The sequence below is a fragment of the Zosterops lateralis genome, assembly GCF_965231275.1.
Source record: "Zosterops lateralis genome assembly, chromosome: Z".
NCBI classification, from domain to species: Eukaryota; Metazoa; Chordata; class Aves; order Passeriformes; family Zosteropidae; genus Zosterops; species Zosterops lateralis.
The window spans coordinates 75,287,395-75,302,499 of record NC_139800.1 but is presented as its reverse complement, the minus strand read 5'-3'; the positions used below and the strand labels follow the sequence as shown (position 1 = coordinate 75,302,499).

At 40.5% G+C, this 15,105-nt stretch overlaps 1 protein-coding gene across 1 annotated transcript in view; it reads right to left on the bottom strand.

Moving 5' to 3' along the window:
* Window positions 1-14,835, bottom strand: part of HAPLN1 (hyaluronan and proteoglycan link protein 1) — a gene marked incomplete at its 5' end in the record, with an annotated part of 29,844 nt that extends 15,009 nt beyond the window's left edge. Inside the window, 2 exons of the mRNA XM_083884299.1 lie at window positions 2,937-3,308; window positions 14,736-14,835. Coding sequence (XP_083740425.1) covers window positions 2,937-3,308; window positions 14,736-14,835 — 472 coding nt within the window. The remainder of the gene's footprint in view (window positions 1-2,936; window positions 3,309-14,735) is intronic.
* Window positions 14,836-15,105: the final 270 nt, after the last annotated feature.

The following is a 15,105-nucleotide window of genomic DNA, read 5'->3' as shown; positions in this document are numbered from 1 at the left end:
TGTCCAGTTATTAAGAATGGTTTATTTAATGACAATCCCAGGAGGGCTTTAAGGCTAGTAAAAAAAAAAATGCTACCACAGTGGGAGAAGAAAAAAGGTCCATTGAGGTGGAGGTCAACAATTTTGATATTAATACACAGATATGGGTTTTGTACAGGGAGCTCACTCTGGAGTCATCAGCTGCTTTGCACTGCTCTTGGGCATTCCTGGGTGTAAATGGCTTTGTCCTGCTGCCAACTAACATCCTTAAGGCCACCATCTCAGGACATCAGTCTACTGATGCAAATCATTCCCACTGTGAGATTGGCCTGATTATTTACACCAGACTGTAAAATGTTGGAATGGGCTGATATATTTTAATTTTTGTCCAAATCTTGTGGATTTTTTTAAATTATTTTTTTATTATTTATTTTTATTTTTTATTTTTTTTATCAATCTGTTCTGCTTCGCTGAAATATATGAAATGGCAATTAATACCAGAACCACATAAAGCTGCAGGGATGTTGAAAAAACAAGCACAAGGCCATGCAAACAGAGGAATATATCCTATCAGCTATATATCTCCACTGTAATTTTACTATATTTTAATACTTAGCCTTTTATTAGGAAACTTCAGTGTACCAGAGATCCAGAATTACTGGATTTAGTCAACACAAGCAGGCCTGACACTGGAACTCTTACCATTCTTATTTTACTTGAAAGGTTACAATTTACTGTGAGGTTTTGCAAAGAAAATGCTCCTGCCAGTTTAAACACCACTCCACAGTGTCAGAAATGAACAGCCTTACACCTGTCCCATGTGTGAAAAAAATCACTGAAAGAATGTTGTTCCTTATGTTAGCCAGACACTGGTTAAAATGTATAAACTTTCCTTTGAGCACAGATTGGAACATACTTGGCTGAAGAAATACGAATCCTCCTCTACTTATGAATTTCCTTATTTTGGAGGAGGGACCCTGACCTTGTACCCAAGGCTGGTGCTGTATTACAAAATAGTAACAGTAAAAAAGGTAGAAAAATCTCTCTGTTTTGAAACAAATCTCCCTAGTGTTATTGCATGCAGTAAAGAGATGATTTCTCATTGCTTTTGCAGTTTCAATCCAATAATGCATCTCAGGTATGAATTTCTGCATGTGCACGAGCGTTTGTACCAAACTTCAGGCAAACTTGCTCTGCTTCCATTTCCATCAGCATCTCCACTTCCCAGGCACAGCAGGAAGCATTCACAGCACAATTCCCTTGCTTTTAACAGCAGAAAAATAATGAACTTTTGCTGCAGAGGAAGAAAGAGCCTGGGCAGGTAAGGAGAGTCTTGTTTCACTCAGGCAAAGCTGAGCCTGCCAAGAGGAATTGTTCTTTCTTCAGTGGCTGAGCAGCTCCTGCAGAGCCTGCCCCAGTGGAGGGGAGGCTGAACACAAGAGCTTTTGGCCAGCAGAAAAGAATAAAGAGTTTTCTCCTCCAGATAATTTCTGTCTTCACTCATTACTGCTTTAGAGAACTTAAGCTAAACATGTAAATTTATCTCATAAATTTGAAAAGAACAGGGTACATTCTTGTTAAATATGAATTATGTGGGGTGGAACAACCTAAATGCACTACGCCGCTGGCTTGGAAACTGGGCAGGGTTTTTCTGCAATCCAAAATGGGAAGTTTCTGTGGCCTCCAGCCAGGAATAGAAGAATAGATGCAAAGAAGTAAGCTAAGCCCATTATGTCTATTTGGCTCCAAGAACAACTCAGACATTCTTATTGTGTAGGGTAGCTGTATCCTTTTCCTTTTCCTTTTCCTTTTCCTTTTCCTTTTCCTTTTCCTTTTCCTTTTCTTTCCCCCTTTACCTCTTTTCCTTCTTTTCCTTTCCCTTTAATTTTCCCCTTTTCCTTTCCTCTTTTCCTCCTTCTCCTTCACCTTTGCCTTTGCCTTCTCCTCTTCTACTCTTTTCTCCTTTTCCCCTTTCCTCACTTTCTCCTTTTCCCATTTTCCTCTTTTTTCTTCCTTTTTTTTTTCTTTTTCCTCTCCCTCTCTCAGGATCCCACTGGCGCACACTTGTTGGGAAGTTTAAGTGTATGTGATATGTCTTCATGAAACTTTTAGGTTACCTCTGTGTTCAGTGCAGCGCTTTGGGAAAGAAAAGCCAAACACACTTTTATGTGCATTGAAACCTCATAAAATGTACCTGAATTGCATACGGAGTAAAGAAAGCTGAAATTTTGTCCTCTGTAAGCCCGTTTCATTACTTTTTCACTCTACTGTTTTCAAGAATAATGCTGAAGAAAATGACTAGACACTACATGTAAGAGTTGTCCTGGAGGGCGATATAACAATCTAATCTATCTAATTATAAGGCTGGAAAAAAATGCAAAGCCACTGTCTCTGGATAACTACTGTAACTTTTTTCATCTTTAAAATAAGATATATGCATTTTCTTGATAACCTAAAATATCCCAAAGTTCTGTAAAATTACTATTGAGGGGGGGTATTTGATATAATTTCATCTAGGTAAAAAGATGCAGCAGCTTCTACAAAATGACAAGGAGCAAATTAAAAACATATGGAATTCTCGATACTGTGTTTGCTCATCCTTTCTTGGCTCCCCTCACACCAGGTCTGGCTGGAATTTGTGTATGCCGTAGGCTAGCACAAGTTATAATAGCCCTAATGTTCCTCTAATTTATGATTGTTGTCATGGGCTGCCAGGCCGAGATTCCCCAAAGAGCAATGAATTCTGTTTCCTCAGCTTGCTGTTATCACTGATAGCACAAAATCAGTGATCACACAACATCAGTGGTAAAGCAATATCTGATAACACAATATCTGATATCTGATAACACAATATCTGATATCTGATAACAATATTGGCAGTACCAGGAGGAAAAAACCCCATGAATTCCCCAACACCACATCAACCCGACTCAAGGCATGACTTGGGTGTCACCTACCTTCCAAATTGAGAGTCACCACCGCCGTGTCATCCTCCAGGCCTTCGATCACCTCACACTTGTACCTGCCGTAGTCCTCCAGCTTGATGTTGGTGATGACGAGCGAGGCGTCGTTCTCGCTGCTCTCCCGCAGGGACACCCTGCCCTGGTAGCTCCCGTAGCTCTTTCTGTGGTGCCCCATGGCCACGAACACGTCCACTTCCTTGAGGTAATCGTAGGTGAGTTTGGTCCACTTGACACGGATTTTGTGTGTTCCTGAGCCGGCTGTGGACGTGTGCTCGTGGTAGAATTTGCATGGCAGTGTCACGTTGCCGCCGCGGTGGGAGAAGATTTTGGCTTGCTCTGCTACCACGAGGAGACGGGGCCCGTTTTCTGTAGGATTTAAGGAGAAAAATGTAAAACAACACACCCCCTGCTAAGAATTCATTTGCAGTCTTCATTTTATGAACAAGATATAGTCAACGTCAGAAAAACCAACTACATCTGCAGGATCACTGCCCTGCAGTCATTTTGGACCTGTGCAGTAATAAGGTTCATAAACTAGTCATAAATAATTATTTGCTCAGCTCAAAGCACCTCAGTGCTCCTCACACAGGCAGAGACCATCCTATATTCGTGAAGAGGGAGTTGTATAAATAGATTTATAGAGTTGTATTGCTGATGAATGAATGCTATCACCCATAAAAGGCTCCAAAACACATCTCATATTTTCCTTGTTCAAGAATTGTCTATCAATGCTTTATTTTTTATCTTCATAATTCGGTTTTTCTAGAGGGATTCAACTTATTCAGGCAGCAGCACACAAAGCTCATCACAGCCTGGGATGCAGAGAACCCCACTCACAAAGCAGAAAAACCATTAATGCATTAAACAGCATTATTTACACTGACATGAAAAGTGACAGCAAAGTCAAAGTAAAAGTAAAAGTAGACATTTTAGGCCTTTGTACTGATATTTGTATTTTATTCTAACTTTTGAGCGTAAGTTCCTCTTCTGACCAGAGTAAGGAAGCCCAGTTGTTCTTCAAATGTAAAATCTGATCCTCTGCCGCTCACTCTCTTCATTATCCCAATGTGGTTTTTCCTCATCTTTTTTTCTGATCCTCTTGAAACTTGTTGCTATTTTATCTTTTATATTTCGATCTCACTTTTCATGCAAACCTGCATGAGACTGACTGTTTGTCTTCTCTCCTCCTCACCCTAGATGTCCTGCTTTCCTTCCCTCTAGCAGGTCTCCACAGCAGATGTTGCCCTGTGAAATAATTTTGCTTAGGACAGTCGACTGGGGCAGGTGCTTGCTTCCAGTCCTGAGTCTCTGGGGTTTTTACAGGCTATGCTGCCTTGGGAAAACCCTGGAAAATGCAGATTTCATGTGCTAGTCAGCAGATGTACCCAAAAGTGAGAATTTTCCCCCTTTCAGTATCTCTTGCCTCTCTCCTCATGCAAAATTTGCAGAACTGTTTGAGCAAGCTCAGCACTCCTGTTGGGTTTGCTGTCCTTGACCACTGAGACAGTGACCAAAAAACACCCAATAAATCACCAGCTGGCTGGGAAAGCACCACCAACCTCACTGTGCAGTCACGGGCTGTGAGGAAAGGCTTTGTAGTCCCCTGTGCATGTTCAGCAAGCCATTGTGGCTGCCCAGAAATGTGGTTCCTCACTCTGAGGCTCAGCCTGGCTCTCTCTAAATCCAGCAAAAGCTACGGGCAAGCTCCCAAAAAAGAGGAGGATGGTCTCAAAAAGGTCCCAAAAAAGTGAAGGCTGGCAGCAATTTTTTGCTGCATTTGAATCTGGGTTGGTTCAGGCAAAACTGATGAAAAAATGTCCTCAGCCAGGGAGAAGTGGATGGCTGAAGGAGGGAAGGACTGGGACGGATGCAGCTGACAGGGTTTAGGTGATGAGCTCTCCATGGAGAGTCCATCCCAGCCCTCCAGCCATCTGTCTACAGCACTGCAGGAATCTGTGGTGTGTCCACAGCATGAGGGCTATGCAGGGAGATTTTTGTATCATAAATGTCTCAGACAATCCCAGGCTTCTGAGTCCTGGCGACAGATCTGTGGTTAAATGAAGTATCTGTCTAAACTGCAGCCTCAGCTGGATTTCCCTCTCTGTCCACTGCTGCACTAAGCTGCACCCCAGGAAATGCAGCTTTTTGTGTTTATGCAAATACACCTAAGGGTGGTAATTGCAAAGACAAGCTTGCTGAGTGCAAATGTGCATCTGCTTGAGGAAAACAGGTATCCCAAAAGTGCAATTCTTTGCTGGGAGATGTTGTGTCTGGAGCATTGCTGTTCCCTGCAATGGGAACAGGTCAGGGCTCCAGCTTCCACAAGAATGAGCAAATTTGAGTGCTGCAAGGTGTTTTGCCAGGGTGACAGACCTTCCTGCCTTGTGAAAAACTGAAGCTGCAGAGCAGGCCCCCTACAGCCCCTTTTAAACGATCTTTTCCACTGCCCTCCTTTCCAGAGGCTCAGGGATGCTCCTATAATCCATCTTCCCCCTTTCTGAGGAGAGCATCCAAGGAGAGAGGTGATCTGAGGCAAGGCACCATGGAAAGTGTTGCCAGTAGTTTCCACAGGAGGAGTAGGAGGAGGAGGAGGAGGAGAAGGAAGAAAGTGAAGACAGCCAGTACAGTTTGTCTGCAAATTTTCCTGTTTCCTTCAGGGACAAAGATGTTCCACAGTCCTCTGTCCACCTTGGGAGGAGAAATGTTATGCTTTGGGGTGGTTATTACCAGGAAATCTGATTCAGGGCTCAGCTATGTTGGGTCTTTAATACTGAAATAGTCAAGCTAGTAAATATTAGCAGAAAGGACTGGGGCAGGAGGGAGAGACTGACTCAGGCTGTTAATGCTCACTCTTTCTAACAACTGTGCCTGTGCCAGCATGGCCTGGAGGCTTGCCCAGAGCACTGTCACCTCTGACTCCAGCGTCAGATCCTAATTTGGGGATGTTCCTCCCCAAATTACTGGCTGCCTCCCACCTCCTCTGGCTCTCTGCAGCAGCCATTACCTGAGTCTCAGTAGCTGTAAAGAGCAGAGGGGATGGTAACCTGAGAAAGGAAAGGAAAGCATGGCTTTTCTCATCCTGGAGTATCTTCTTTGCCCTAGAGGTTCCAAGGGAGATGTGACACTTGAAATGTACCTCCACCCACAAGTTATGTAAAAAGCCAGTTTGTTTTTTTCAGAAAATGGGATGATGTGCCCTTCCCACTGGAAAGACAGTGAGGCAGAAAATCACATTGCTGCTGCTGCTGCTTCTCTGGGATCTGGGAGAGGAGGCAGGATCTCTGGCTTTCGAGGAAAAGCAGATGTCAGACTGGGGTATGAGGCACAGTTTGAGCTAGAAGACATGAAGGCAGCATGGACTCAGAATTAAAAATGAGATGACAGGGGTTTGGCAAGAGGCCTAGAGGTCATTATTATCCAGTAGCCAGTGAGAGCTAGGGCAAAATCTACATAAACTGCATATTTTTGGGAGTGTGGCAAAATGAACGGTCTTGCTCTTCCTGGACCCAACAAATTAATAAAACCCCAAACCCCCAAGAAACCAAACACAGAGCAAACCAGAATCCCTTCATTTAAAATATATAATTGTCTCTGGTTTTCCTGTTGTGAAAAACTCAACTCAAATGAGCAATGCATTCTGCTTCCTGGGCTGTGTTAGTGAAACAAGGACTGATCTGTTGTGAAACAGTGATGGGAGATGGAGGAAAGTCTGATTTGAAGGGTGGTAGCTCCCTGGCTGCTCCTCTCATGGGCATTCTTACAAAGCTAATCCTTCCAAATAAAATTATTTTTGTTTCTTAATGGCAGGAATATCTGAAAGGTAACAGCAAGAAAGAAGGAGGATGGGACACCAAGTGTGGTCATGGAGACCAGGGTGTCACTTAGGGAGGGTAACACTTCTTCCCCAGAACTGCTTCCTCCAGAAATATCATCAAAGAACTTGTGATGTGAACAACCAAACTGTAAACTCTGAAACCCCTGGATTAAAGACAGTTTAACCCTCATTAAGGAGCTGTTTCAACAAACAAGACAGTTTGAATCTTTTCTGTGTACAAGGCATATCATATGTGTCACTCCTGAGCCTCAGATGGTGGATGAGCAGTTCTGGGCAGCTTCCAGCTGCTTCTTCTGTTGGGGACACCAGGTGGCAACACCCTGGTGACTGGCTCTAGTCTCAGCTCCAAGGGCAGAATTGGGATGAGAAAGATTTCCTAGGTGGGGCTCTTCACCTTTCCAGTCACATTTTGCAGGGGCATTCAGGCAGCAGCCAATCCTTTAGCACAGAACCAGGCCCCACTGGTGACTAATTTGCAGTATTTTTTCCACTCCTGCTTCCCTACTATTGAATATGACAGATTGTGGCCTTTTGTTAATCCCCTTGGTGTAGCTGATGGATGACAAAGGCAGCACAGTGCAGGAACAGCCAAGCCAGCTGAAACAGAGTTTGTCCAGGATGCAGAAGATGTCCAGCTGTGCAGGACAGGGCATGACTCTGGGAGCTGCTTTCCCCAAGCCATAGGGAAGGGCTGCCTGACAAAAACAAAAACTCACTTAAAAAGCTGATTTGTGGGCTGGCTTTGCTGTATCCCAGCAGTGACAAATCTGGTATGAACTACAAGGGAAAGGATATTTTGCTACCTTAAATGATAAGTATGGGCTGGGCTTCTGTTCTGTCCTCCTCCTCCTTCTCCTCCTCCTCCTCTCTGCCTCCCCAGCCTGAAAGCTCCACAATGAGCACTCTTGCTCTGGTGGTCTTTGCTTTGTCCATTTCTAACCTTGGAGTTGGCCAGTGTGAAGCCCATTTCAAGGACAGTAAGGTGGACTTGCTCAATTGGAGCTCTCACTTGCTGCCTTATTGGTTCAGCGCCAAATTTTACTGCTGGACATGTTTTAAGGTTTGTTTGTCTTTTTAGTTGTGGGCTGATTTTTTTTTTTTTTTTTTTTGGTTTGTTTGTTTGTTTGGATTTTTTTTTTTTTTTTTTTTTTTTTTTTGCTTTCTTGGGTTTTTTTTTGTTTGTTTTGTTTCGTGAGTGTGTATGTTTTAATTATACTTTTTGCTGTGGGATTTCTTCTGGTTTCCCTTTTTTATTTTTCTCCCTTAACTGGGTTCTGCACACCAGAATGATGGCAAGCCAGGTTTGGAGGGCCAAGAACACAGTGTGGGGCAGAGAGGATGAGTCACAACACAACCCTTGGCAAAAAGCTTTATCTGCTTTATCCACCAGGAGTATCCACAATCGTATGTTGAGCTGGCCACAAAAATTGATTATTCCAACATTTTAATGGACTGCCTTACAAAATGACACTGGAGGAAAAGATGTGCATTTTTACAGACATAAAAAACAAGATCATAAGCCAGGGATGACATCACAGAAGTGTTTTGTCAGATAAATTTGTGTATTCCCTAAATGTTCCAGGCTGTTAGCAAGCCCCTAGCTTGATAATATCCTGTGCCATTCTGCTTTAAATAAACACAGATTTGTTTCTGGCTTTCCTGCAGTCTTACCAGGGTCTTGAGCTCATGTTAAAATATCCTCACTCTTCCCACAGCAGTGGCAATTTTCGTTATCCTTAAATATTTTTTTGTTATCTAAAATGTTTACTTAAATTTCATAAATAGTTTATGTGACAACAATGATTCCCATTTGCTATAATATGTAGAGGAGTGCATTATTGATGTATTAATATAGGGATGTATCACAAAGAATACTGAGGAAAAACATGGGGGAGAATTACATACACTTTTCCCACATAGTGCAAATTTTTCCTATATATATTTTAACTATTTTTTTTTTTTACTTCTGCTTTTGGAAAAAAAATCTTTTATGCATAATCTGTAAGACTGGTAAAAGATGCTGTTTTTTGGCTCAAGCACTAATGCAGTTTTGCTGTGTCATGAGAAAGAAAAGGCAAGGATCCAACTCCTGTGTTCCTGCCTCTGAACAGACAGGATAGAACACTCTCAACACATTCTTCTTCAGTTTTGATATAAAATTGGTAAGAGAAATGCTAGATAAATCTCAGTTAAAAGCTTCAGTTTCCAAATAATAATAGTACAGCTAAAAAGACCTGGTTTATACGTGGCAGAGAAGAAATCTGTCTTTGTAACAAAGACATTACAAGGCTGAGATAAAACATTTTTCAGCTGATTCCATCTCCTCAACTTGAGTAACACATTGAGGAGAATTGTTAAAGAGGACATATTAACTCAGGTTTAGGTTTCTAGGAGACCTAAGAGCACATAAAACCATCAGGGAAATAACAAACTTCATCTCTTCTAAATTATTGCCTTAAATAACTTCTAAGTGTGTTTTGCTTGGGTGTAGATAAATTTCATGGAGATCAGGTGTCACAGAGCAGAACAGAACAGAAATCAAGGCAATGTCTCTGCACTCCTTCCTCACAGAAGTAAATCTTCATGGGTGGCATGAGGACTGTTTGACAAAACCAAAATACTACACAGAAACTGCAAGGAGCCCTTCCAGTCCCTTAATCACCCTTAAATGCTATTTATAAATATGGAATTCCACTGATGTAACCAGCAAAGGCAAATAAATGATTTAAATTTGTGTTCCATGTGAATCTGTTTCTGTAATAATATTTTTTTAATCACCCAAATATCCTGGCACTTATCAGACCTAAGGTCTGCTCCAGAACATGCAGTCCAGGATACCTTCAATGAGAGCACACTCCAACACGAGGTGGAATTTCTGCTCTCTGCTGCCTTTTCTGTCCCCTGCTGTTCCAACAGGCCCTGATCTGAAGAGGAAAGCAGGTTGTGTGGAAATCAAAGTAACAACTCCATTGCAACAAGAGACAGCAAAATGCATTTTGGCATCATTGAAATTGCCCTGAATGGCAAAACAAAAAGGCAGGAAAAAAAACCCCAACCCAGACATAAAGCAGAAAACACAAAGGCAAGAAAATGGAAATAAATGTCAGTGTTATGGAAAAAGGAAAAAATGCAGAAAGGTGGGAAGAAGGAAAGAAGTCAAAAGTAAAGTGGAAAAGCATCAAGATAATCATGATTATCTTGAGCAGATAAGAATTAGTGTGAGAGGTCAGATGAGCAGGGTATTTAATCTCTTATGTTTTTGGCTGGTCCAGAAGCTCTGCTCAGATTCTTGTGTCTGTTGGTGCTTACTTGATTTGAAGGAAGAGGACTGTAAATAACACTCATCATACTGGAGAATAAGTTATTCAAATATTTCCTCTGCTTTTGTTATTGGTTAATTGATTTAACTTATTTGGGTGTGCTTAGCGTTTTGGTTTTGGTTGGTTTGTTTGTTTGGTTGGTTGGTCCAATTGGGCAGCATTAAAAAGTTTTCTGTGCATGTTGAAATAATTTTTTTGGTATGTATAAATAAATCTGTGCAGAGATCTTGATAGGCAAAGGGGTGCATACTCAAGCATAGTGAAATGATGCATAATATGAATTTCTTACATTCAGAGGAAAGCTAAAGTGTTACATTTGATCCTCCACAAACCAAACTTTGTGTTCCCATCACTGCCTTTTCTTGTGTTTCTACAACCTGAAGAAACTGACATCATGTTGAAGGCTCTGGCTCCCCTTAGGTAATTAACTCAGGAATTACTGTGGTGGTTGAGTCAACTCTGCTTATTTTTCAGAGCAGCTACACCCAGGGGAGTGCTCTTATCTCTGAGGGGTGCCCTGTCTTTTTTTTTTTTTTTTTTAATAGTTGGTCAGGGAGCAGCACCATGATCAGATCAGAGAGATGGACAAAGTGAGCACTGAAAGGAGTCATCCTCTCTCATGGCTCAGAGAGACTTTGCAGATCCTCAGGAAAAATAATCTGAGTCTCTAACTACGTTGGTATACTGGGAATAATGTTGTTTTCTTGTGGGTATAGATGTGGTGTGGGGACACTCCAGTCTCATTTTTACACTTGGATCATTTAGTTTATGATTGTGCTTTTTCTGAAGGGTGAAACTGGTGTCTCCCTTATGAAGCACACAGGGTTTTTCTGGGGTGTGGGGCAAGGGGACAACACATCTCATTTAAATACAGTTGTCTCTTTTTTTTTTTTTTTATCCCTGTAAGTGAGACTGGAATGACAAACTATGAGAGGAAGGGGGTAGGGTAGAGCACCCTGGGATAACAGAGCAGCCTGACCAAAACCATGAAATCTACCACAGGCTTCAGCACAGAAAATAAAGACACAAATGACTTAAAATGCAGCTTTACGTATTTTATAAATTCTGTTCACTGATACCAGAATAAAACCAAAGGAGAAAAAAAATATATATAAAAAAGCAATTGGGACAGAGGAAATAAGCTGAAAACACTGTGAAAAGTAGGGAGTTAAAACTCTTGCAGATGAGAAATTTTGCTCAAGACCAACTTGACTGCATTAACCAACAAGGAGAGAATCAGGAGCCAGAACTGACACTGTCAGCAGGAACAGAGCTGTTGATGAAATCAGCAAATCATTTCTAGAGAAAAACTGAAATGTTTAAAAGAGAACACAGACATAGAACTATTTCTATGGCAGTGTTAGAGATTGGGAAAGTGTTTAGTAAAGTTAAAGAAAACTCTTTTCCAGACAGTGGACATTTGAAAGGCAAAACTCTGTGTCCAAAGTATAATTGTAGAACAATAACAATTCATGAAACACTGTTTGTTCTGGTTGAGAAACATTGAGTTTGAGAGAGGTGTCAGGAGATTTTACACAGATGGAGGGGCAGAAAATTGTACTCAGATCTACTGGCCCTGGGTGTGGCAAACACGATGGTGAAGCTGTGACCCCACATGTCACTTTGCACAGTACCAGGTGTTTCTGAACAGCAGCAAAATAAAAAATACATCTAAAGAAAGTAATTCAACCATTAAGTAGCTAATTATTCTAATCTCAGCAGCAAATAGGACTTTAGAACAAATTTTGAGGGAAAGCTGTTGAACAACAGGAATAGTTAGTACTAGAAAGAGGAATGCAGATGAAGCAGATATTTGCCAAAGAAAGTCAGAGTAATCTGATATCAGGTATAGAATAAAAACAAATGCATAAGGCTGAGGAATGTGATGTATCATTTGCTTGGAGCTTAGGTAATCAAATGATATGGAAAAAAATATGAAAGAGGCCAGTGAACTGCCTTCAGTACAATTTCTCTAATATTTCCACTAATTTTACCTTATAAGGTAATTGTGACTTTTGGATAAACAAAATTTTCACATGGCTTATTAAGCAGCACTGAAGGGAGTAGAGGAGGTATTTAAAATATTTGAAGAAAGACAGGTGGAAAAAGTAGGATAACATTTAACACTGAATGCAAAACTCAGCTTTTTGAGGTCTAGTATATTAGTAATATAGAAGTAGTGATATAAAACTTGTAATTGTTAATTTCAAGTGGCAGTGAGGGAGACTGACTGCTAAATACTGTCATAGACTATTGATCAGCACTGCAGCACAGCAAATTTCATCCAGGGTCTGAAGAATAAAGCATTGTTAACTAGAAAACAGAAATACTAAGGCCAAATGAGGATTTTATCTGGAATAAAGTCCTGGCTGAGTGCACTCAAGGAGTAAGAATTAAATGAGAACCAGTGTAAAGATGAACTCCTGATTTTATCAGGTTACAGTATCCAATTAGTACAGTAATCAGGAGGTGATATTCGTGGAGAAGAATTTGAAAAAGTACACTCAAATTATGGCTGTGGAGATATGGTGTTATCTTATTCATGTTTTAAAGTGAATTTTAAAGAATAAGTATTGGAAGCCAAAGAACAACAGCAGAAGAAGAATCAGACCATAATATAAACATGGAGAATTAGGAAGGTGTTTTCCATATCAGAAAAGTAGGGTGCAGAACTCTTTTGCAGTAAGAATATCTGAAACCAGCTTTTTAACAAATTAAACTCAGCCTATGGGAGATTACATGATGTAAAGAATGGGGAATATTTCCCTCTCTGCCTCAGGAAATCCCTTTCACCTCTGTGTAAGTACTTAAATACACAACGTTCACACACCTTTTGTAATTCCAAGGCATTCCCATGCATGTAACCCTAGCTACACATCTGGATTTCAGCTGTGGAGAGAGATGCTGGGTTTGCTAATGTGATAAAAAAAGCACCTGAACATCTTCTACAGTGTTCCCTGATCTCCACCCCATCTCCAGGTGTAAAGTTTTTTAATTTTTTTTAATTTATTATTTTATTTTTTTATTATTTTTTAATTATTTTTTTTTTTAGCATTGGGCAGAGAGGGATCCCTGGTGGGATTCCACAATGCAGAGAGGAATGGCAAAAAATCAGAAGCAAAAATGCCACGTCTCAAGCAGTTTCAGCCTCTTTGATTTGTGGTCTGCCTGTGCATTTCAGAGCCTGAACCAGCTGTTGGACAGGGCTTGTGGTACAGCTTAAATTTAAATCTTTATCCAGCTCTCCTTCAAGGAATAAACTCTTGAGGTACAGGTGAGTTTTCATGGGGAGGGAGAAGGGTTCAGCTGGAAACTTCTATTAGCTTTGAACTATTTGGTTTAGTAACAATTGACATGTATGACTAGTGAATTACACTAAAGTGCTGAGTATTACAGTAATTTAATTTTCCAAAAAGGTAAAGCTCAGAGATAAAAAGCTGCATTATACAAGGAAAGGCAAAATATATATTTATTAGACATTGATGTCTGATTTGAAATTTGCCATGGGAAAAAAAATGCTCATTATCTCAGAGCAGTGATAGGTCTTAATTTTGACATAACACGTTCATTTGACCTTCATCCTGTGAGTCTCCTCAGAGGGAGAGCAGCTATCTGTTACTCCTTGCCTGACCTTGACAATCCCTATTTTATTATGTGCAGGATTCCTTTAACTTCTGTGACTTTCGTGTGAACTCCTGAACACTCAGCCCTTCCTGGTACCCTCCTCTAGCTTGGTAATTCATATTTATACAAACATTCAAACAGCACAATTTTCTGGCTGTTGAGAGGAAGAAATCAAACTTTAAAGAGAGAAAGAGAGTAAGAGAGAGATGGAAGGGACAGTAATTCTGCATTTCTTAATTTTGCAAAATTAATTTTAGCCAGGCTCAAGGAAGGTAGGAGTGAAAGGAGGAAAATCCCTGTTCATTGTGCCTGTCCTTACTGCATAAACCCCCTGATTTTTCTTATGCAGGATAACCCTCAATGACTGAAGCTGGGACTGAAAAAACAGCTGCATTGTGCTGCAGGCTCAAATCCTGCCACAGCTATAATCTCTGGGACTCAAACATGAACCAAACAGGATTATGCAAAGCCAGGATAATATTTAGTGTGAATTAAATGTACGAGGAAAGACACATTTCTTTCAGGGTAAGTTAATTTTTATTTTTCTGGTTTACATTGCCCAATTATGATCTCTGATGTGCTCAGCCTTTTTAAACAAACCACAGAAATAAATTTCTGTGCTGTGGAGAACTGTGTATGGCAGACCTCTTAAAATCAAATCTATTCTACAATAAACTGAAGTATTTCAACCCACTGCAGTTGTTTTTCTTACTTGAGGATGCATGCTTTTTCTCTTTGTCTTAAATCATGCTGTACTTTACTCACTAATGTTTGCAAGGTTGTGACTAAATGCTATAAAACAGTGCAACTTTCTTTTTTTGACTTTTGTTAGGAGAAATAATAATGCAACAGAACCAGAAAAGAAAATATTTGGTCACCAGTAACACAAGTATTTAAAAACCAGTGTGACAGCATGAAAAAAAAAAAAAAAAAAGAATTAAGGATCATTAAGCACATTATTCTGTTTCCCTCAGCAATATGAAGAGATTGGTATTTTCTCACTTATTTCCTTACCTTGAATGTGAACAATTCTTTCATGTTCCAGACTTGAGTTGCCAGGGTGAGGTTCAGCCCAACAGACAGAGATGAGCACCAGAAAAAGTAGACTCTTCATCTTTATAGCCAAAAGAATCTTCTTCACTGTAAGGGCACCACATAAAAAGAGGATTGTGAATTTTTGGAAACCTTTTACAGTGTTGCACTGCACAACTTGTTAGAGCAGTGAGGGTTTTTTAATGTATTGAACCCACTCAGCTGACAGAAGTTACAACAGCTGCTAATTTTTTAGGCATAAATATTGGAGCATTTTATTGTGGACTTTAACTAAGTGAAACTGACAATCCATATTTAACTCTGCCTGTGCAGAAGTGCAACAAGAAAAAAA